This window comes from Mauremys mutica, chromosome 2, assembly GCF_020497125.1.
Source record: "Mauremys mutica isolate MM-2020 ecotype Southern chromosome 2, ASM2049712v1, whole genome shotgun sequence".
In the NCBI taxonomy this organism is placed as follows: Eukaryota; Metazoa; Chordata; order Testudines; family Geoemydidae; genus Mauremys; species Mauremys mutica.
Genome location: NC_059073.1, coordinates 54,147,033 through 54,171,744, shown reverse-complemented (window position 1 = coordinate 54,171,744; position 24,712 = coordinate 54,147,033). Strand labels below are relative to the sequence as shown.

At 46.9% G+C, this 24,712-nt stretch overlaps 1 protein-coding gene and 1 long non-coding RNA gene across 2 annotated transcripts in view; one reads left to right on the top strand and one right to left on the bottom strand.

The window, feature by feature from the left end:
- The window catches only part of LOC123363472, a 59,272-nt gene extending 44,628 nt beyond the window's left edge, over positions 1–14,644 (top strand). Inside the window, exon 3 of the long non-coding RNA XR_006576768.1 lies at positions 14,402–14,644. This is a non-coding gene — a long non-coding RNA (uncharacterized LOC123363472). The remainder of the gene's footprint in view (positions 1–14,401) is intronic.
- Positions 1–24,712, bottom strand: part of ZNF704 (zinc finger protein 704) — a 163,694-nt gene that overhangs the window by 2,122 nt on the left and 136,860 nt on the right. The window contains exons 8-9 of the mRNA XM_045004454.1: positions 5,502–5,599; positions 2,669–3,440 (exon numbers count right to left, since the gene is read on the bottom strand). Coding sequence (XP_044860389.1) covers positions 3,329–3,440; positions 5,502–5,599 — 210 coding nt within the window. The 3' untranslated portion in view covers positions 2,669–3,328. The remainder of the gene's footprint in view (positions 1–2,668; positions 3,441–5,501; positions 5,600–24,712) is intronic.

The window sequence follows — 24,712 nt, the reverse complement described above, 5'->3', positions numbered from 1 at the left end:
TTTGCACACCTGTAAAGGACTACACAAGGTGCAAGGCAGTGCAGAATCAGATCAATTGACCTGGATGGAAACAGCTATGTGAATAAGATTATCCAATTTTTATATATTTCCCATATTTGGCATTTTATGCAGGACTAGAGAAACAAGCTAATCATGTTTAAAATGCTTGTTTAAAATGTTCCCCTTTTGCTTGAAATTTCCTTTCTTCAGGCTTTTTCCCAAAAAGACATTTGTTTTGCTGTAGCAGGAAAGTCACTTCAGCAAAAATTAGGACCCAGTGGTATATCTGTCAATATAAAGGTTTGATAAGATCATGTGGTACCAACTTCTGTCACCAGCATAATTTCTACTAAGTGGTTAAAAGAATTTTATATGTCCTTCAATATTTATATTTTTAAGGGTCACGTTCCGGCTGCTAGTGGTGGATGTACACACATACCAAAGAACCCATGGCCAACTGTGAGAATGCATGATGGAAACCGATCACCAGATTCTGACTCCTCTGAAAAATCAAGGGTCACCTGACAGACCCTCCAGAGAAGTGTGACTTGATGTGGTTAAACAGTGTAGGGAAGTAGTCCATACAGACATATGAGCCAAGCACTTCAGCCAGGCAGGGGCCCATTCATGCAGCTTGTTGTAAATAATCTTACTCTTATCAAGAACAGAATGAAAGTGTGTGTAATTTTGAGAGGTGGACAATAACACAGCTTTGGTGGTCTATTTATGTGCCTATCTTTCTAAGAATAGATATAAAATTAGCAGTGTGGGAGTGGCTATGTGAATTACGTTATGGGAATGGCTTTGCTAACGTTTATGTGAAGCCTCTGAGCATGCCTAGTAGATCTTTCCACAAGCCAGAGCAGAGTGAGCTGAGTATACATGCAATTAATAAGGTCTGTGCCTTCTCTCTAACTCATTTTCCTCCAGTATTACAGCTGGGACGAGTGCTGTGCCTGGTTCCTAGGGCCAACCAGAATTTGCCTCATGTTGTGGAAATTTTATGATTTAATTAATATGTTCAGTTATAAAGTGCCCCCTGCCAAGGTGCTCATGATGCTGTACAACATTTTAGAAACCAATTACAATAATATATTTAAAAATCCTCTTTAAAATTCAAGAGATCAGAGCAAATAAGGGAGAAGGGGAATACAAAGAGAAGGGAACAATGATGGGGATAAGTAACGAATATGAGGCCAACAGGGTCATAATTGTTGTTTTTATAATCATCTTGAGAGGCTTTAAGAAATAAGGAGGGATATCAGTGGAGCAAGAGCCACATTCTGTGTCCCACCATAGTAAAGGCACTGACAACAATGTCAGCATTTAAAAGGAAGTAACTAGAAACAGTTACAAATTGCTAAGAGGTATTTCTCTAAAGAAATCTTTGAAAAAAATCACAGAAGGAAAAGCCATGACCTATGGCTTCACCAAAAGATAAGGAAGTGCAAACAATAGGGTGCAGATGGCGCGTATATCTGCCAATCTTTACCTTCCGTTGTGTTGTTAAAACAAAACATGAAATAAATTATTCTGGCTGGATTTTAGGGTCTGATTTTTCTAAACAAGTTAGGTGCACAGTTGTGCATAAAAATCAGGTAACTGTATGCATGCAAGTGACCCTCACTAGCCACTTGTGTATGAAAATTGCATGATTTGTAAACACAGTTGCAGAAATAATGCTGAAATTAAGCATGCAACAGATGCTTAATTTCAGCATTATTTCTGCAACTGTGTTTACAAATCATGCAATTTTTTTAAACAAATTAAATAATTTGTTTAAAAAAATCAGTCTCTTACTATTCTTATGTTCTTTCCATTCAAACATGTATTGCCTTTTCTTTAACACTACACTCTATGCTATGTTCAAAAGTGTGCGCTTTTGTTCTTAAAATGGGCATAGGAAGCAATGCAAGTTAAGTAATGCTGTCATGAAAGCTATGTGATCCAGTTTATCAGACTCCATGAAAAACAAGCCCCGCTGGTAGTGGGCCTGTGTAACCCTATTAATATGATAGGTGCCTATACCTATGGTTTATTTTGTTTTTAAACAGGCAGGAGTTGGTGATGCACATTCATATGGCATTTCCGCTTTACTTTATTTTCTCACTAAAATAACTACTGATGTATAAGTAACCTCATCTATCTAGCATTCTGGATTTACACCCTCTAACAACCTGAAGCACTAAATACACCAAAGCGCACACATCCATCAAAGTGCCCTCTGCATGAAAATTGGCTATTTCTGACCTCCGTGACTTTTTTTAAATAAAAAAAGACTTTACTTAACATATACATATGTTGCTCCACTGCTGTCATATTCCACTTGCTGGGATAATGCAGTGGGAGCACTTCTTGGGTGTTTTTGTTTTCTATACATTTTTTGCACAAATAAAATTTGGCATTGCTAATGGAAAGAATGAATGAACCATTAATTTAGTAACCATCTTATACACAGGAGAAAAGGAAGCAAGAGTTGAACTGCTGGGTTGGCTCACATCCCTGAATAGATATTACATATAATCCAGTTCTTAATAGGGCTTCAGCAGCATAAGATGGTCATCGCTAGGAAAAGGGACCAGTGATAAGAAAAGATACTGGAATCCAAATTATATTCCTGTATGTTTCAATGATCGTTGAAACGCCTTCCCTCAAATCTTGGACTTACTTGTGGCTGAGATCTGCTGGTGATTTCCCATCATTTTTCCGTCTCTGAAGTATTACAATCTAATTTAAAACTTAGCTCGACTCTTGTTCTGGTTTGTGACTGCTTTTAAAAAATCATCCAGGAGTCCTTCTGACATATTAAGATTTGAATTCCTCAAAAAAACACCCGAAAATGAGGAATCCAACCAAGATCATTCACATCAGCAGAATTATTTAACAGGTTCCACTCTTGGTATGGCTGCTGTTGAGTGAACTGTAGCTTATATGTCTTAAAGTGTTAATTAGGCTTTTGAAAAGAAATCTTCATTTCAGGGCAAGACGCGGTGCTTGGTTTAACTGATACAGACATTCACAGCATAGACATTGACACTGTTAAAAACAGTCATGGGGAGCAAGTAGTTCAGAGTTAGCAACAAGTTATTTTTTGTTTTAAGAAAAACATTAATAGCTGCTCTGGGTTCAATACTGGATAAGACTTTTTGCTCTATTGCTCCATTGCTCCACACTGGTTTTGCTAAGTGCTTCTCCTTGGCTACAAGTGCTTTGTTTTGAAATACAAGTCTGTTTAAAAGGCAGCACTGGAGGATAGGCAGGGGCAGCTGCAGCAACAGGATCTTGCTATTGTACTTCACATCCCTTGGGTCCTCCATGCTTCCAGTCTTTAGTCGACGAACCTTTGGCAGGCTTTCTTCCAACGGCAGGCAGTACACCACATATCTCGGTTCTCCATCCCATACACTTTTCGGCATTTTTTCCCCTCCCCTCTAGGTTTCCTGTCCAAGAAAATGGGACACCTCGTTAACTAGGTTTTTAGCTATGCCTCATCACCACAAACGTTTTGAAAGAGACAAAACAATCTAAATGCAGCATGACATTGAAAGAGCCTCATATTTTCAGTGGGTCTCACTACATCAGCAGAATCCTGGTAATTTGAAAATAGTAAGACTAGGAGTGGGGTGAAACCCGCTATTGAGTGATCCACTCTGACCACCCCCCTGTGCAGTAGTCTTTAGAGAGTAGCTGGTGGGCTCGCTCCTCTATGTTGCTTCAAGGGCTCTAGCCCACCCAATCCTTTGTAAGAGGGCAATCTGCCCTCTTCTCCCTTCCCAGTCATAATAAACTAGATTAGAAAATGCTCCTCTGGTTCCACTGATGTATCTTAAGAGAATCCTAGAAATTAGCAACTAGAGAGTCTTATTAGATTCTGTTGTCCATCTCTGTCAATCCAGGACTAGTCCCTATAATATATATATATATATATATATAGCCCTGGAGTCAGATATACCACAGAATGCCATGCAGTAATAGAAAATCACAACTATTACTGCAGTGCTGTCTGGAGTACAGCAGGCAAGAGGTTTGCTTGGTTTAGGTTTGCAGTATAAAAATTTTGCACAGCTGTAGGCAAGCCTTGGAATTATGTGATAGTTGTCCCATATGGTAGGTATTACATTTAGGGGAAAAGCCACTAAATTCAGAAGACAATCTACATGTTCGTACCTAGTCCTGGATTTACTTTGACTCTCACTATAAACCAACTGGTACAGTATTCTGTGTGATAGAAGATAGTGAATGTTGGTTTTGTTTTAAGGGTAGCTCTCTGTAAGTCACTTGATATTCCAAAGCTAGCACTTTACAAGGATTCTTTGTTTGAGATATGTGACTGCAAACCCTAAAGCACAAGTTACAATGTGGAATAAGTGTCAGGGTAAGCTTAAAGTAACAGTTAAAATGGCACCTTCCTATTCAACATATTTGCATCTTGTGGACCAAATTTAGCCCTAGTGTAAGCAGGTGCAACTCTAAAATAACTGCACCATTACACAAGTGCCAGATTTGTCCCTGCGTATCTTTGAATCATATCTGCTTATGTTACAGACAAAATGAAGTTCAATACTGTAAACACTGCAGAACACCTAGGGGAGAGTTACCTGGATTCTGCTTTGCCCCCTACATCAGCAATACGAGTGGCAGCAACATTTTGATCACTGAAAATTCACTACTGGGAATAGTATCTAAACCAGGAAGAGCCCTAGGTTGAGTTTGTAGCCTATGTAATTAGAAAAATGTTTGTCTGGTACACAGAACAGAGTTGATTTGGAAGACCTGAAAAAACAATAAGCATGGTATCTCCTTTCATGTCACTTTGTTTCTTCAGAGTTATTAAGGTTTAACATGCATCTCTTATAATGTTTGAAATTTAGATCCAATATGGGATTTTGAACATAAAAGCAAAAACAGTCTCATGAATTTATGCGGTGCCTGATTCAACATCCGTTGACTTCAGAGGAGGCGGATCATGTCCACAGCCAAGAGCAAAGTGCCTGGTTTCTTAGTGAAACCAAAAATATCTTGACCTAAATGATCTGTTGTAAGATAATTTGTGTAACCACGGAAAATATAAGTAAAAATACTGCATGAATGCTGATGAGCATGAAGATATCCCGGGATCCAAGGGAATATGCAAGGCAGTGTAGTGAAGTTTAGAGATGTTCCAAACTAGAATACTGGATCCAAACACCCTTGAATTTTAGTGAAATTCAGGTCTGACTTGGAACTTCATGGCTCAGATTCATCTGGAGTATTGCCTAATAGCATGTCTTTTGAAACTCTCAGTGATTCAGTTCCTCCAAAACCTTTACTTTCTGTACTAATGAAAGAGAGAAAACTGTGTGTCTATTGCTGTTGTGTTCTATTGAAAGGAAATGCACCACACAGACAGGCAGTGCCAGTTCTGATTCTGGGCATTTGACTCTTCTGTACTCCTGCTGCCTACAGGCTCACTCCAAATATTGAACCTACTGCTCTGTCAAGAGGAGTTAATGGTCTCATACCTTAAGCCAAATGACACTCTGGGCGGTGATGAGAGAACTGTGTGGGTCTGTTGTTTCAGCTCTCCAGTCCCTGCAGGACGATTATGAGTTGGTGAGACCTGGCAAAACACACAAAAATGCAGTTAATAAAGCACACATGTATGTACATATAATATAAACATATTATTTGGCACCACAGCTGGCATGTCCACTACTGGCTGATTCCTAGGAAATCCCAGTTCCTGGTGTGTGGTGAGAAAGGTAGTCAAGTAAGGTGAGTATGTGACATCTGACCCTCCAAAAGTTAGGGGATCTGTTCTGAAAAGTGTCCTCTTAGCTTTATATGCATGTGATGAATTTCCTCCCCTCTTCCTGTGACCCTCCAGCTGCATGAATAGAACAAACTAGAACACAGAGCAACATGACTGTGTATTTTGGGAAATAAATAAAATGGATGATTGAGTTTTTCTTGTTAGAGCCTAAGATAGTGAATGGTCATGATGAATAGTTAATGACTTGACTTGTCATTTGATCAGGGAAAAAGGGGTGAGGATGTATGTAGCCTGGCTAAGATTAAAAATGAATAACCCACACTGCAATCAAGGGGTTTCACTTATTACTGTAGAGTGTGGTTTACACACCTGCATCCCTGGCAGCTACATAAAAGGGGGATTCCCCCTGGAGGGAGCACTGTAAGTATGACCGGAGCTCTCCCCTGGCGGCTCTACCAGGAATGTTGGTTCTAGTTTATGGCTCCCTAGGATCCCTGCTGGCAGAGGCTGTCAAGGAGATGTACTGAATCACCGTATTTCCCATGCCCTTGAAACCTCCTTCAGAGTCTTTTCCCCTGTTTGGGTGGCTCTGTGCCCCTGGCAGAGGAGGGCGGTAGATGGCTTTTGCCCACACCCCCCCTTTTGAGCAAACTTACTACAAGGGCCCTAAACCTTTCCTGTGAACTCTGATTTCTCAGGAGGTGATTCTGCTCCGGTGTGGAGGAGATCAACATAAAAACCATCTACAAGAACCTAGGAGTTAAATGTCTGTCGTCATGCATCCGACGAAGTGGGTATTCACCCACGAAAGCTCATGCTCCAAAACGTCTGTTAGTCTATAAGGTGCCACAGGATTCTTTGCTGCTTTTACAGATCCAGACTAACACGGCTACCCCTCTGATAAATGTCTGTGATAGCTCTGAATGCTCATTTTGATGTACACAAAGAAATGCGTTTTCCTTAAGATGTTTCTGAATATGGAGATTGCTGTGCCCTTGAATTTAGATTCCAACAAATTGTTGAAGATCGTTCAAGTAACAGTCCTTTGTAAATTATCATTTTTCACCACTGTCTTTTAAAATGCTCATACCATCCATTTTGAAGAATTAGGACAAGGAAACTGCATATTCTTTGTTTCAGCCTGGCTAAGTGCTTTCTAGCAATGCCATTGCTATAAACACAGAGAGAATTTTTGTAATGCTACTGGCATATAATTGACACAGCTTCTGCATTCCCTCTTATTTGTTGAGCAGAAAGCTCTTATCTAACTGCAGGCACAGTAGAGAACAGTCTTGTGAAGGAAAACTCTGGTTTACAGTAATATAGCAACTAATCGTTTAATCTAATTCCTTCTGGCAAGATTCTGATCTCAGTTACACTGGTGTAAATCAGGAATGGCTCTAACCAGTTAGTGGTGTGGCTGATTCTAAACATGGCATGTGACCACGTGCAGTATGGTAAATACTTGATTGGAAACTGTGCCTGCTAACCATGTTTGTCCTTTCTGGAGTCCTAAACTGGCACATGGCTGCCATTCTGTAACCCATTTGTTAAACTGTTGTTCTGCCATGTGGATGGGATCCCTTAACTGTGCTTGAACACCTAGCTTAGTCAGTCCATCTTCCTCCCAGCTTGCTGTGTGACAGGACATCCCAGAGTGCATTGCTCATGTCCTGCTAAGGTACTAAGGGTAGTGGCTCAGACTTTACCAGAATGATCTGATACACACTCACAGGCATACTGGAAGGTGTAGACACAAAATCTCAGTTGACAAATGGTTGAGGGGGGGGTGATGAATCTTGCTGAACAACTGCTTCCCCCAAGTGCGGTGTTATAAATGGATCAGAGGAGATTGTTTGTTTTCGTTTTGGTTATAAAAACACTCTTTAACTTGTGTGGACAAGCCCTCATCTGAAGTCTAGTCTATTTTTGTGCAGTGGTTTGGGAGATTGTTGGCACCATGCTGAAATGTTCTAGTATGCTTCTATTGAATTGTAGCATACACTGAAGGCCAGATATTCTGCTGTGCCCAGCTTATGCTGGGTGCAGCAATGATGCAGCTGTCAGGGAGATGATTATAGCCCCCGGCTTCTCTGTCCCAGCCTCGATGAAGGTTGGCAGTGGCACTAAACACCACCAGCTGTCTATGATCCTCTAGTTGGGGATTACCAGAGCACTGTGTGTTCCAGCCACTTCCCCAAAATGCCCCCTATGCTGGCAGCTGTAAGGAGGGAGGCATCAGAACTGGTTCCTTTCCTGTGGGGGATACCCCCCTGCCCCCTCCCATGAGTATTCAGAGCCGGGGACTTCAGAAAATCAGAGTGAAGGTCTCTAAGTACAATTCCCAATAGAATCAGGAGCTGAATCTAACTCTGAAATCCCATACTCACAGATCTTCTCTGGTTTCACCCTTCTGAGTCTTTTAATGGCTGCCATGATTTATCTTCTTGGCACACAGCAGAGATGGACATGTGATGCTGGCAGACCAGATGGCCAGCTTCTGCCAACGCCCCAGGTCTCACTGAATGCTGACAAACGTGTAGCTGGAAACCAGTCTGGCTCACCGGTGTGTTAGTATTGTTAAAATAGATTTTAGCATTATAATAATGTGTTTAGATTTTATGAAATGCTTGTGGGATGCTGCAAGTATTAATCTCACTTATAATATTTGTATCTCAAGTTATAAGGTAAAGTTTAAGTGTTTGCTCTGTAACTATAAAAGTGTTTGCTAAAACTGTGAAACCCCACAGTCAGTAGAGAAGCATTACCAAGTGTGAAATGCTCATTTATCACAAGAGGTGTCATCTTCTCCCCAACAAAAGAAGGCCTTTAGACACCAGACAAGCCATTGTGGAACATCGGTGGCCACAAACTTTGGGCTTGGCTACACTTACAAATTTGCAGCGCTGCAGCAGGGTGTGAAAACACACCCTCTGCAGCGCTGCAAATTGCGGCGCTACAAAGCGCCAGTGTAGTCAAAGCCCCAGCGCTGGGAGCCGCGCTCCGTTATTCCCCACAGGGAGGTGGAGTACGGACAGCGCTGGGAGAGTTTTCTACACTTAGCGCTTCAAAGCGCTGCCGTGGCAGCGCTTTGAAATGCAAGTGTTGCCAAAGCCTTTGTTAATTGCTTCCCCCACACCCATGAAGAAGGTGTGTGCACAAGCCCTCATCCTATCACAGCTAGAACGCTGGGGGAAGGGCATAAAATCCCTATCAAGGAAGAATTGTGGTCACTGTGCTGCTTTTGGAATTCAAAGGGCAATATATTAGCCAGGGACTCCCAAGCTGCTTGGCTTAGGTTAGCCCTAAAGAAACCCTAGAACTTGCATATTATAGCAGTCTTAGCTACTATTACCTTTTGGAAACTATCTCATTTGTGTGTATGTTTACCGGCTTTAACCTTGTAAGTAACTCATTTATTTTTCTTAGTTGATATTATAGGGTTGGCTGTGAGCATGGTCTTTGGTTTGAGATCTGAGGTACAACTGACCTAGGGTGACTCATCCTTTGGGACTGGGAGTAACCTGAATATTGTTGTGCTTTTTGGTGTAAGGCTTTGGTGTAAGGCAGGCTTGGCTAAGTGACAAGATAGACAGGAGTGCCCAAGGGACTGTCTGTGACTCCATGGTAAGGCTGTTATCATGCTTTAGGAATTCACACTTGTTCCTTGGTTGATGAAATCTAATTATTAGGGCTGTTGATTAATCGCCATTAACCATGCAATTAACTCAAAAAAATTGATCGCGATTAATCACAGTTTTAATCGTACTGTTAAACAATAGACTCAATTTAAATTTACAAAATATTTTTGGATTTTTCTACATTTTCAAATATATTGATTTCAATTACAACATATAATACAAAGTGCACAGTGTTCATTTTATATTATTTTTATTACAAATATTTGCACTGTAAAAATGATAAAAGAAATAGTATTTTTCAATTCACCTCATACAAGTACTGTGGTGCAATCTCTTTGTTGTGAAAGTGCAACTTACAAATGTAGAATTATGTACAAAAAATAACTGCATTAAAAAATAAAACAAGGTAAAACTGTAGAGCCTACAAGTCCACTCAGTCCTACTTCTTGTTCAGCCAATCGCTCAGACAAACAAGTTTGTTTACATTTGCAGGACATAATGCTGCCCACTTCTAGTCTATTATTGTTTAACAGCATGATTAATCAATTTTTTTAAATTGCTTGACAGCCCTACTAATTGTAGAACACAGCCCATTTAGGGGTTTGTGCCCTGGTTTGTAACAGTCTGCCCTGAGGCTTGCACTCACACTCATGAGCTACTTTAAACAGCTTGACAGCACACTTGAGTGCATGGGGATCCCAATCCTGCATTAATAAAACTCCTGCTGCTGCTGCATGGCCATCAAATTAGGCCCTCTGGTACCAATCTGCAAACTCCAATGTCATCCCTGCCCACTGGATTATCTGCATGACAGTTGATCTCCTTACCGTGCCTCTTTTTATTATGCATATGCCTCTTTTGAGTATGGGAACAGGTACACCATTGGTGTGAGACTTTTATTTATTTCTGTTTCACAGGGAGAATCATACGTAGCAGTTAACTTTACTCGTGCCAATGTATAGACTCTGCTCAGACCAAGCTCAAGGATTAAGGCCACAGAGTATGTAGAATTGACACAGGAGGGACTCATCACTCACATTAATCAGTTCTCTGTTCGATATCCCTGTGACATCCTGGGACCCCAATATTCACCACTGTCATGTAATTAGGATACGTTTTGTACAAAGTATGCCTTGTGAGGTAGCATTCTAAAAGTCTTGATCTTCTAGACAGTAATATCTCATTGGATTGTATGTGCTATCATCGTATGTAAAGTTATGAAGTTTGGCTATGTATGTGTTACCGAAGCATGTTGTGAGGTTGAAAATACCCACAAGCAGCCTTTCAGGACAACAGTAAAAAGGCCAAACAATGTTAAAGGCTTATTGAGGAAATGCACACACAAGCACAAGGATTACCCCAGAAACTTCTCAGAGATAGCACTACACAATGGGAACTCTTTGACCCAGCTCACAGCAAAAGAGCTTTCCAGCAAGGAGGAAGATGATATAAAAAGGGGACAATGACATCATGATGGGACCTCACTCTACAACAACACATCTGGAAACATCTGAGGCAAGGACTAAACTGGGGGAAGTGATGGTCCCAGGCTAGAGGGGTTTTTAGCCTATGTATGAAAACCTGGGAAAGCCAAGGCAACTTGTACCTTAAGAATCTGCCAGCCTGTTTATCACTCAGGGTGAGAATTTGCTAGTTCATATCCTACCTATCTAGTGTATTTAAGCTCAGTTTGCAGTTTTGTTTATTAAGGTAATCTGCTTTGATCTGTTGGCTATCACTTAAAATCTATCTTTTGTAGTTAATAAACTTGTTTTTGTTTTGTCTAAAACCAGTGTGTGGAAGTTACAAGTTGGAGCAGAAAGCTGTTGCATCTCTCTCTCCACATTGAGGGAGGGAGCTAATTTTATGAGCGTACGCTGTACAGCTCTCTGTGCAGCACAAGCTGGTATAATTTTTGGTTTACACTCTGGAGCAGGGTGCATGCCTTCACAACTGGGAGGTGCCTTAGCTGAGCCTTCCCATGCAGAGCTGATCTCAGCATGTGTGCGTGTGAGGCTGCAGCGGGGTGTGTCCCTATCTGTGTGTAGGCTGGTGACAGAGTAAGCTTTGAGAGCTTGGCAACTTATCACAGCACTACAGGGTGAAAGGGAGCCCAGGCTGGTGGGTTAGGTGGGCTCACTGGTACCCCAGTTCCAAGTGGCACCCTAGGGGGAACCCTACTTTTAAGAAGAGGATTAGGGAGAATGCAGGGTGTTGTGATGGTAAGTAGGGACGAAGGCCCAGATCCTAAACATACATAGTTGTTGCACTGCTAAGCATGGGAGTATCTAACCCTGAAGAAGCCTGCTGCCCAATGGAATTCTCAGCCCTGAGTTAGGTGCCTAACTCTTCCATGCATTGTATGGGGTGCCTGGCAACCTCATGTGACATTCTATACCTTGGGGGTAACCTGTAACCCCCATATTCCTCATTTATATATAATTTGTGATCTTGCATATAAAGCATGCCAGGAAAGGTATCGGGAAAGGTTATGATCTGCTGAAAGTCACTGTTCTAGCTAAATATGTATACTATCAGTGCATATGAAGTTGAGAGATTGTGTTGTATGGTTGTTGGTAAAACATGCTATAAGCTGCAAATCGGCCAGATATTAGCTGCAAGGAACAGCAGCAAGGAAAGTAAGCAATGCCCAGGCGAGTATCAAACAACCGTCAACAGCCATTGTCCAGCAAGGGAGTTACAAGTCAATGACTCACCTGCGTAAGGCTATACCAGGAGAATTGCTCAACCTTGCCTGGTGACTCAGCAATGCCCACCAGCCATGCCTGGACTTGTGTTCTCCAAGCAGATGGACTAAGGGTATAAAACAGAATATAGGGGCCCGCTGCTTTGCCTTTCTCCTTCCCTCATCTAAGCTGCAAGCAACAAGGACACTGAGAAGACTGAAGACTGGCTCAGGTTTCAAGGGTCAACCCTGTGTACTGTGAACTGCAATATCCAGTGGGGTGAGAAAACTGCTTAGTCTAGTTGTTGCCCAGTCTAATAGGGTTGAGAGTTCAGACTGCGTGCTTATATTTTCTTTTCTTTTGGTAACTAACTCAGGCAAAAAGCCAATCACTTAAAATCTGTCGTTTGTAGTCAATAAATTTATCTTTACCAGTGAGTTTGCCTGAAGTGCTTGGTACGGGTGTTTGGATATACACCAGTCTTTGTAAACTTGAGCACTTTCCATTGATGAAGTGGTGAACCAATTAATAAATTTGCACTGCTCGGTATATTCCTGAGGTACTGTGGTGGGATTTGGCTAGTGCCTTTCTCTGTGTGATTCATGAGTGGCTCTGGGAGCATTCATGCATCTAGCTGGGGGTGGGGCTCCACATGCTGTTGTGCTGAGTGATAACAGCGGCTGGAGGGGTTTGCTGCTTGTCACTAGCAAGGTATGGTGAGAGACAGCCTAGGCTGGAGAGTTAAGGGGGAACAGCAGTCCCACGATCCCAGGCTGCACCCCAGGGCTCCTGTCACACCTAGAAATGACTCAGAAGCCACAGAGCTGCCTAAGCTAGCCAGGAGTGAAATGCTGAAGAGAGCGTCTTAGGCACTGAAGTGGTTGACCTGGTGTGCCTTGCTGACGAGGCAGACGTAGGAGCGTTCCTCAGCCACGAATCCTCTCCTGGAGCTAGGCACCTAAACCAGCTCAGACACTTAAGCAACCCATGTCCTAGCAACTGAAACCATCTTCCCCTCTCTCTCACTCATATGCGATACTCCTTCATGTTCATCCTACATTTCCCTATGGTCCAGTGCATCTCCTGGGTGGGGACTGTTCTACCCCATCACCTATTGCTGGCCTGTCTCCAACAGGATCTGACAGGCATCAGGTCTTGGTGTGCTCAGAGGTTGTCTACAGGACCTGTGAGACAGGGATCCCCATGACTAATTTGAGAATCCCATCTCTGGAGCTTCAGCATGAGGTAGGGTCAGAGATGCACACTAACTATGGGACGGCATTAGGGTTCAGTCAACTTTGCATATGCTGACCCGTGGTCACCTCAGCAGCAGCTTTGAGAATGTCAGTGGTGCCTAAATGGTGGACTTAGGAGCCTAAAGATCCAGACAGGTGCTTTGAGGAGCTGGGCTGAACTCTCTAGTATTCATTAGTTAGGGCCTGGCTGCCGCAATGTGTGCAAAGTCCTCTGAGGATGTGAACTGCACTACCTGCTAAACGCTAGTAATTATTAACAATAAGACCAAGAATGATGGGCTATTTTTCACACTGCTTGGAGTGCCCTTTTTCAATAGCAGTACCTTTTTGTCCTCTCAGATGGAAAAAGAGGAAGAAAACAGCCTCCACATACATCTTTAAAATATTAGTGTCCACTTCACCTAATATGTTTAATGCCTATTAAGAATTATAAAACAGAGAAATGTGTCCATTTAGTGGTGCTGTGTGGCTGATTTGGTGGTTTATTTATTTATTTTTTGGACTGAGCAGCATTTGTAAGATTGTCAGAAGAAAGAGGGATAAAAATGGCCTATAATTGTGCTATCAACACTGTTATTCTAGATCTTCACATGAGATTGTTTTAAATGATACTGTAAATCACTAGCATCTTATAATTTCCCAGAAAATTATTTGTTGTTTCTTAAATTCTGCTGGGAACTCTCTCTCTCTCTCTCTCTCTCTCTCTCTCTAGCTGCAAGATCAATGTTATTGCTTGAAGTCAACTAAATACCTACATGTCTAATCCCTTCCCTTTTAGTGTCTGATTTACAATGTCACTAATTGCATTCTTGGATTCCCAATACTACTGGCGCCAATTTCTGCTACTCCACAAAAGGAGCTAGTTTAATAATTACTCTATCAACTGTATTGTTGTGCAATCGAATTCTGAGAATACTTTACACATGGCATGCTCTGTCGAGGCACTCTTGTTCAAATTGCTGCCAGCATGATGGCTTTCACTGTTAGTTGTTCCTTGATGGAATTTAATAAATATTCATTGGCAGAGTGCAGTGTAATTGATTCAACCACTTTCATTTTTATCAGCCCTGCAGGAGACCACAGCCTTTGCAGAAAATCTCCAAGACTTACCAAAGGTTGAGAGTAAGAGGCTTTTGAGATTCACTTGGTGAAGCGAGGACAGGGAGGCCATATCTGTTATCACCATGTCTATTATACATTGCCAAGAAAAAACCCCAAAAACCGCTGTGGCTCTCTGGATGACTAGTGTGCATTATGTGATAAACTGTGAAAATTTTGATTGTGTAATTTGAAATGAAATGCTTTGATATCCAACATAAAAATGATTGCCAGCCGATCAGAATCCTGCTTAACATTTTTTAATAAAAATTAAAATGAGAATATATTTATTCACTAATAGATTTTCTGCATCTTAAAATTAATGATTTTGAATTTAAATTTTGTATACACATTGAATTATGTACCTGTCACCTAGTATTATCTAGTTGCCTCTCTTAACCCTTATTTTATTTTATTTGGATGGTATTGTGGAAAGTTTCTCCATAATTAAGCAAAAGGCCTGATTCAACAGTCCTTACTCAGGCAAAAATTCCATTTACTTTCATAAATATACTCTCAGGGACTTGTGGTGGTATTTTATAATCCTTGTCAAAGTTGATCTTGAAATCTAATACTCCACCATTAACAAATAATTTCAATACATACTAAGTGCATGTTTTCAATATAAAGGCAAAATGTTCCCTTGTGAAATCAACAGAAGTTGCATGCATGTATCTGAGGCTAGAATCAGGACTTAAAAATACATCATTCAGTTATGTTAGGCCAATTCTTTTCTTTCAGTTGTACAGGAGTTGTAGTGTTCTATTTACTCCTGGGGACATTCTGTCCCTAAAAATTATATGCCCAATATTTTAAAATTCTGCAAAATTCTACAAGTTTTATTTGTCAATAAATAAATGCAGAGGCTCCAACGTGGCAGTGGGGAGCACAGGCCACTGGCTGCACAAAGGTGGAAGATCACCCTGCAGTCCTCCACCCCCAGGCAGCGGCGGCACCAGCGCACCAAGCGTGAGCCTGGGGCGGCAGGCACCCTGGTGGTCCCTGCAAGGGCGGCAGTCAGGCAGCCTTCAGTGGCTTGCCTGTGGGAGGTCTGCCAGTCACGCGGATTCAGCGGCAATTCGGCGGTGGGTACGCCGAAGCTGTGGGACCGGTGGACCTCCAGCAGGCATGCTGCCAAAGGCAGCCTGCCTGCCATGCTTGGGGCGGCAAAAAAGCTAGGACCCATCCCTGCCCCCAAGACACTGACTCAGCGGTGAGGCTGCACTGCACCTGATACAGCACAAGGCCCGGGCCTGCCCAGAAACACCCTGGGGTTCTGTGCCAGGAGTGGGGCAGGCAGGCTCAACCAGACAGGATCCAAGGGTGGAGGGGCTCAGTGTGGGGGGATCTGGGTGTGGGGTGAGAGGATTCTGTGTGGGACAATATGGGTGCCAGCAGCTCAGTGGGGTGATCTGGATGCACAGAGGCTCTTTGAGGCGGTTCCAGGTACAGGGGCAATGGGATTAGGCTGACCAGACATCCCGATTTTATCAGGACTGTCCCGATATTTGTTTGTCCTGCGTCCCGACCGATGTTCGGTCGGCACACTGGACAAACAAGCAATTTTGCCCTCCGCTGCAGCACAGGCAGAACCCTGCCCCCAGCCCTGGGAGTGCTGGGAGCTCAGTGAGGGGTGGTCTGGGTGCAGGGGTGGGAGTCTGGAGACAGGGGGGTCAGAGCTGGGGTTGAGCTTCAGTGGGGTGGGGTTTCGGTAGGGCAGGCTAGGGGGGATCTGAATGTACCGGGTGAGGCTTGGCAGGGGTGTCTGGGTATGGGAGGTCCAGATGCACAGGGTTCGGGGGGATAAGGGAGCAGCTCCCCACAGAGTGACACCTCCTCCCCACAGCTGAGGAGTGATGGGGGCAGGAAGCAGTGGAGGATGCTGAGTTTCCTGCAGCTGGGGGAGGTTTCTGGGGGTGGATCTGATACAGCCCCAGTCACTCCTTGCAGGGGAAGAGGAAGTCCCGTCCTCTCCTGCCAGCAGCCCAGCTAGGACTAGCACCTGATCCTGGCGCAGGGTAGGAACTACTGGCCGGGGTGTCCCCAGCCCCACAGTGATTTACTTCTCTGTGAGCTGCTCTGGGGGCCGAAACGTTGTACCTGCGGTGCTAGGAGTGGTGTGTGACTGCTCTTGCAGCTTCCCTGTCAGAAAGTCATTTTTCTATAGGGAAGCAAAGAAATCGGCGGGGGACATGAATTCTGTTCACACGCAGTGGCGCAGAATTCCCCCAGGGGTATCTATTGGACATCAGCACCTCTGCTAGATTCTTTAAACATAAGTACCTTTCTAATAAGCCGCCTAGGAAAATGATCATTTCCTCTAGTTTTATAATTAATCCTTTAGAAATATAAACAACGGACACATGCAGTGGCAAATGTAGATTTTACAGACTCTGCAGCTACCCAGTTCATTCATTTGTAATCAGATAGTTTTAAAAATATACTACAGACCTGATTCTCCAATGGTTTACATATTGTAAATTGGGAGTAACTGAATGAATGTAAGTCAATGTTGTATAACACTGGGGTTTTCAAACTTCATTGTACCACGATCCCCTTCTGACTCCGAAAGCTACTACTTGATCCCAGGAGGGGGGACCAAAGCCTGAGCCCGCCAGAGTCCCACAGCCCCAGGTGGGAGGGCTGAAGCCAAAGCCTACTGTTCTGGGCAAGGGGGCCAAAATCAAAGGCTTCAGTCCCAGGCATGGGCCTGTAACCTGAGCCTCGCCACCCAGGGCTGAAGCCCTTGGCTTTGGCCCCCGGCGATGGGGCTCAGGCTTTGGTTTTAGCTCTGGGTGGTGAGGTTCGGACTTCAGCCCCCAGCAAGTCTAATGCCAGCCCTGGCGACCCCATTAAAAAGCGGTTGCGACCCACTTTGGGGTCCCGACCTATATAGTTTGAGAACCGCTGGTGTAAGAGGAGAAAAGATGGTTACTCACCTTTGTAACTGTTGTTCTTCGAGATGTGTTGCTCATATCCATTCCAATTAGAGGTGCACGCGCCGTATGCACGTTCGTCGGAAGATTTTTTACCCTAGCAACACTTGGTGGGTCGGCTGGGCGCCCCCTGGAGTGGCGCCGCTATGGCACCGGATATATACCCCAGCCGACCCAACCACCCCTCAGTTCCTTCTTGCCGGTTACTCCGACAGTGGGGAAGGAGGGTGGATTTGGAATGGATATGAGCAACACATCTCGAAGAACAACAGTTACAAAGGTAACCGTCTTTTCTTCTTCGAGTGCTTGCTCATATCGATTCCAATTAGGTGATTCCCAAGCCTTACCTAGGCGGTGGGGTCGGAGTGAGATGTTGCAGAATGCAAAACTGCTGAGCCAAAGGCTGCATCATCTCTGGACTGTTGAACGAGAGCATAATGTGAAGCAAAGGTGTGGACCGAAGACCAGGTAGTTGCGCGACATATCTCCTGGATAGGTACACGAGCCAGGAAGGCGGCAGATGAAGCCTGATCCCTGGTAGAATGCGCGGTGATGTGGCTTGGAGAAATATGAGCCAAATCATAGCAAGTGCGGATGCACGCTGTAACCCAAGATGAGATCCTCTGAGAGGAAACAGGTAGGCCTTTCATTTGGTCTGCTATTGCGACAAAGAGTTGGGGTGTTTTCCGAAAGGATTTTGTCGCTCGATATAAAAAGCGAGTGCTCTACGGACGTCCAGGGAGTGCAATTGCTGCTCCTGTCGTGTTGAGTTTGGCTTCGGGAAGAAGACCGGGAGAAAGATGTCCTGGTTAACATGAAAGGCTGAAACCACCTTAGGGAGGAATGCCGGGTGTGGTCGCAACTGCACCTTGTCCTTGTGGAACACAGTGTATGGCGGGTCTACTGTAAGAGCCCTAAGCTCGGAGACTTGTCTGGCCGATGTAATGGTTACAAGGAAAGCTGTCTTCCAAGACAGCAACCTGCTCGCTACTCTACCTAACGGCTCAAATGGGGGAGACATAAGTCTGGTTAAGACCTGGTTGAGGTCCCAGGTCGGGGCTGGGCAGCGTACTTGGGGGTACAAGCACTCCAAGCCCTTGAGGAACCTCGAAACAATAGGGTGTGAAAACACGGAATGGCCACCTTCCCCTGGGTGGAAGGTAGAGATGGCTGCCAGGTGTACCCTCAGTGATAATACTGCTAGGCCCTGCTGTTTGAGAGACCAGAGGTAGTCCAAAATAGAGGGGATCGAGACCTCAGTGGGAGTAAGATTATGCGTTTCGCACCAGCAGGAGAAACGCTTCCACTTGGCCAGATACGTTGACCGGGTGGAAGGTTTTCTGCTACCCAGGAGAACTTGACGTACGGATGCAGAGCAACGCAACTCTGACTGGTTTAGCCATGCAGCAGCCACACCTTGAGGTGAAGGGCCTGCAGGTCTGGGTGGTGAAGTCTGCCGTGGTCCTGCGTTATGAAGTCTGGGTGGAGTGGCAGGGTAATTGGGTTGGCTATCGACAGGTCGAGCAACGTGGTGAACCAGTGCTGCCTGGGCCACGCTGGAGCGATCATGATGAGGTGCACTCTGTCCCTGCGGAGTTTTAGCAGGACCCTATGAACCAGTGGGAACGGTGGGAAGGCATAAAGGAGCTGGCCCTTCCACGGCATCAGGAAAGCGTCCGAGATCGATCCCGGGGAGAGACCTTGGAAGGAGCAGAACATCTGGCATGCACGGGAAGCGAACAGGTCTAAGTAGGGAAATCCCCAGTTCTGGAAAACAGAATGAATAATGTCTGGGCGGATCGACCATTCGTGAGACAGGAAGGACCTGCTGAGTTGATCAGCCAGAGTGTTCCGAACCCCTGGAGAAAGGACGCTACCAGGTCTATCGAGTGGACTATGCAAAAGTCCCAGAGTTGGATGGCCTCCTGACAAAGGGGGGAGGATCGTGTCCCTCCCTGTTTGTTTATGTAGTACATGGCCGTTGTGTTGTCTGTAAACACTGAGACACAATGGCCCTGTAACTGATGCTGGAACGCCTGGCAAGCCAGGTGGACTGCTCTCAGTTCTCGGACATTTATGTGTAATGTCAGCTCCTGAAGTGACCAGAGGCCTTGAGTACAAATGTGTCCGAGGTGAGCACCCCAGCTGAGAGATGACGGGTCTGTCGTCAGGGACATTGAGGGCTGGGGCGGATGGAACGGCAGCCCTGTACACACCAGGGAGGGAGTTAGCCACCAGTCTAGGGAGCCTAGGGTGCTCGGGGGAATGGTGACTATCGTATCTATTGGGTCCCTGCCTGGGCAGTATACAGAGTTGAGCCAAACTTGCAGAGGGCGGAGGCGGAGCCTGGCGTATTTGGTTACGAACGTGCAGGCAGCCATATGACCCAGGAGACCGAGACAAGTGTGAGCCGAGGTCGTCGGGAAATTCTGTAGACCTTGGATGATTGTTGCCATCGCCTGAAAGCGTGGCTGTGGTAAACAGGCTCTGGCTAGATTGGAGTCCAGGATAGCTCCTATGAAGTCTAACCTCTGCGTGGGAACCAGAGTGGATTTTTCTACATTGATCATCAGGCTTAGGCAGGTGAATAGGTCCTTGACGATGCCCACATGCTGAGTGACTTTTGTGTCTCGGAGGCCCCTCGGATGAGCCAATCGTCCAGATACAGAAAAACGTATATCCGGTGGAGGTAGGCGGCGACTACGGCCATACACTTTGTAAATACCCTTGGGGCTGTAGAAAGGCCAAACAGCAGGACCATAAACTGGAAGTGCTGATGGTTGGCTACGAAGCGAAGGAATCTCCTCTGCGGAGGAAAAATGGCGATGTGAAATTACGCGTTCTTCAGATCGAGGGCGGCATACCAGTTTCCAGGATCCAATGGTCCCCAGGGATACCATGTGGAACTTCAATTTTATCATAAACTGGTTGAGTCCTCGCAGGTCTAGGATAGGTCTGAGACCTCCCTTCGACTTGGGGATTAGGAAATAATGGGAGTAAAACCCCTTGCCCCTTCCGTCCATTGGTACCTCCTCTATAGCTCCCATGGCGAGGAGCGTCCGCACCTCTTGTAAGAGGAATTGCTCGTGCGAGGGGTCCCTGAAGTGGGACGGGGTTGGAGGGTGGGAGGGCGGGGTTGAAATAAATTGGAGGTGGTACCCATACTCCACCGTGCGTAGGACCCAGTGATCCGAAGTTAACTGGGACCATGCCGGGAGGAAGTAGGAGAGACGGTTGGAGAAGGGACAGGGATCCTGGCCTGTAACTGGTATGTCGCTCTCGGGCGTACCTTCAAAAGTTCGCCTTTGGTCCCGGTGGTGGTTTCGAGGGGCCTTGATTTTGGGATCCTGAAGGTCGCCTGCGACCATCTTGGGCGCACCACCTGCCAAAGTCCTGTCTTTGTCTAGGCGCAGGGAATGGGCGGTGAGGCTGGGGACGGAAAGGCCGACGTTGGATCATCAGCATATGCAAGCCCAGAGAACGCATTATGACCCTGTTGTCCTTCAGGCTTTGCATCCTGGGGTCAGTCTTTTCCGAAAATAGGCCTTTACCATCAAATGGCAAGTCCTGGATGGTATACTGCAGCTCCGGTGGGAGGCTTGAAGCCTGAAGCCATGAGATGCGCCTCATGGCAACACTCGAGGCCAGAGTCCTGGATTCTGAGTCGGCTGCATCCAACGAAGCCTGGAGGGAAGTTCTGGCCACCTTTTTCCCTTCCTCCAAGAGGGCAGCGAACTCTTGGCAGGAATCTTGAGGGAGAAGCTCCGTAAACTTACCCACCCCCGCCCAGGTGTTATAATTATAGCGGCTAAGCAGGGCTTGTTGATTTGCCACCCGGAGCTGTAGGGCACCTGCAGCGTAAACTTTGCGGCTGAGTAAGTCCATCCGCCTAGCCTCCTTCGATTTCAGGGCTGGCGCCTGCTGGCCATGGCATTCCCTCTCATTAACAGACTGGACGACCAGTGAAGCAGGGAGGAGGATGGATATACAAGTACTCATACCCTTTAGAGGGCACCATATATTTACGCTCGACTCCCCTGGCAGCAGAAGGGATAGAGGCTGGAGACTGCCATATAGTGTCCGCATTGGCCTGGATGGTCCTAATAAATGGTAAGGCCACTCTAGTGGGGGCATACACTGACAGTATGTCCACTACCGGGTCCTCTACCTCGGGACCTCCTCCACCTGGAGGTTCATATTGAGCGCTACCCTCCTGAGGAGGTCCTGATGGGCTCTCAGGTCTATTGGAGAAGGGCCCGAGGAGGATGTCCCTGCCACCGCCTCATCTGGAGAAGAGGAAGAGTAGATGCTAGGGATGAGCAGGTCCTGTGTGGCCTCTTGCTCTTGGGCAAGCTCCTGCTCCAGTGGAACCTGGGAGTCCGGTGGGTGAACTGGGGCTTCCTCCGGAGCAGTCGGAGGGGGACGGCTAACTGTCGCCTCTGGCCCTCTGTGCTCTGATGGGACAGAGCGGGACAGCACTACTGGTACGCCTTGGGCCAGGTGGTAAGCCCAAGGTGTCCAGAATGACCACTGATGGGGGGCCTTGGTCCTGAGCCTGGGTCTCTTGGAAGACTCTGGTGGGTACGTCAGAGTCATGGTCCTGCGCATAAGAGCTGTCCGTATGGGAGGACCCTGATGCATGTCTGGACGGCCATGGAGGAGCTGAGAAGCCTTGGGCAGAGTCTCTGTCTCTAGCGGACCTTGCTCTACTCGGCATCGGGGACCGGTACCAGGAGGCAGACCGGTACCGGGAACGAGATCGGGACCTGCGACCGGAGCGGAGCCGGGAGGTCGACCAAGATCTCGAGGCTCGACGTTGGGAGTGGCTACGGGAGTCACGGTGCCTGGAGCGGTGCCGGGAGCTGGAGCGGTGCCGAGAGTGGCGGGCCGGCGAACGGGATACTGAACGATGCCGCGAGTGCGACTGGTACCGGTGAGGGGAATGGTGCCGGGTCTGCGAGTGGCGTCAGGAGCGGGAGCGCCGACGGGACTGAGAACGTCTGTGGGACCGTGATCGGGAACGGTGCCGCTCTGGTGTGCCAACAGAGGATGGTTGTTGTGGCAAACCCAGGCCAAATGGCTACAAAGGGGGGGTAGGAATTAGTCCCAGGGGGGTTAAAAGGCTTCTCCCTATCCATTGAGGAGAGGCAGCTGTGAGACATTAGGTTCAGCTGGAACAAGGGTTACCAGGGAACTAATTTGGTTCAGCTGGCCCCAATTGCTGGTGACCTTTTTAAACCCTCCCTGGCAGGGAAACAGGGGGGGAGTGAGAGAAGCAGAGAAGCTGCCAGCAAATAGGTGCAGCAAGGCTCTGCCCTCTTCCAGCAAGGAAGACTGCACTCTGTCCCCAGAAGGGGAGAAAAACAGCAAGGGGCTGACTGAGAGGAGGATCAGCCAGACCCTGCGTGACTGGGAAGGTTTTTACTTTGCCCAAGCCTGTGTCCCCAAGGCAAAAAGGGACTGAGCCAGCTGGGGAGAAGCAGGTACTTTGCCACACGTGGTGTCAGGGGAGGGATGTGTTAGTGAGTGTGGCTCTGTGGCAAGCCACCTCAGGGCAAGGTAAATCACAAAAAAAAAAAAAAAATTAATTAAAAAAAAAAATGGAGGACGTCGTGAAGGCGCTGTTACAGGCCACTGCAGCCCAGCAAGAGGCTACCAGGGTACAGGCGGCGGCCCAGCAAGAGGCAGTACGTGTCCAACAGGAGACCAACCAGCTGCTGATGAACCAGGCGGCCCAAGATCGAGCCACCCTGAATGAAGTAGTGGACCAGCTGAAAGCCCTGGCCACGCTGACGCACGGGGCCCAGGGGACCCGGCTGCTACGGGCTAGCAACTATTTACAGAAGATGACTACAGATGACGATATAGAGGCATATCTCCTCGCATTCGAGAGGACGGCACTGCGGGAGGCCTGGCCCCAAGACCAGTGGGCAGGCCTCCTGGCCCCATTCCTGTGTGGGGAGGCCCAGAAGGCCTACTTTGACTTGACCGCAGACGCAGCTATGGATTACCCCCAGCTGAAGGCGGAAATCCTGGCGAGGACAGGCGTGACGCCGGCCATGAGGGCCCAGCGCTTCCATGAGTGGAAATACCGGGACGACAAAGCATCAAGGTCCCAGCTATTTGACCTGATACACCTCGCCCGGAAGTGGCTCCGCCCTGAGACCCATGGGCCAGAGAAGGTAGTGGAAATCCTGGTATTGGACAGGTACATGAGGGGGTTGCCGCCAGACATACGAGGGTGGGTCTGCCAAAATGATCCCTCCTCTTGTGATGAACTAGTTGCTCTCGTAGAGAGACACTTGGCAGCCCAAGAACTTTCTCGGACCACCGAGGAAGGGAGGCGCCAGAATCGGAGACCAGTCTCTGCGCCGAGGCCCCGGTTTGCCCTAACGCCAGGCCGGACAATGGAGAGGAGGAAGGAGGCGGGAGAGCAGCCGGCAGTCCCGGAGAGGCTGGAGGACTGGGGGAGAAAGACTCGGGGGATAAATCCCAGCAGCCCGAAAAATAGGGGGCTGCCCCAAGCGGGGTACCGATGCTATGCCTGTGGCGAATTGGGGCATATTGCTGCTCAATGCCCAAATCTAGGAGAGCCTATGCAGTGTGAACTGGGAGATATAAGGGGACTATGTGATCTAATAAGTCTGGCTGGGGTTGCGATGGTCCCGCATAGATACACTAGGCCTGTTAAGATGAACGGTATAGAGACCACGGCATTAATTGACTCGGGAAGTGCAGTCACATTAGTCTCGGGGAAGCTGGTCAGGCAGGACCAACTATCCCGGGCCAAACGCTCGGGAATATCCTGTGTGCATGGGGATGTCAACTATTATCCAACCATCCCCGTAAGCATAGAAGTTCTCGGAAACCCCACTAAGTTGACAGTGGGAGTAGTTCCGAAACTCCCGTACCCTGTCCTTATCGGACGAGATTTCCCGGGGTTTGATGGCCTACTCCCCGGGGACGAGGTAGAAGAAAATAATGACCCTGGGACCCAAGGCGTGGGCCAGATAGATGACCCTTCCCCAGCCTTCCATGAGTTTAGCCAGTATTTGTTCTCCCCGCCGGGGAAGCCCAGGAAGACTCGGAGGGAACGGAGGGCGGATAAAAGGAGGGGGACGAGGATCCTGACCCGGTACCAGAAGTCTACGCTGGCAGGGGGAAGAAGGGGCTCGGCTGACAGCGGGATTGGGTCGGCCATCCAAAACCCTATCGTTGGGCCTGGTTCCCCAGGGGCTGTCCCCGAGGAGGAGACGGAGGTAGACCCCCCAGAATTTGGTCAAATGGGGACCGCACGCGGGAATTTTGGTCAGGATCAGGCCAATGATCCCATATACCACAA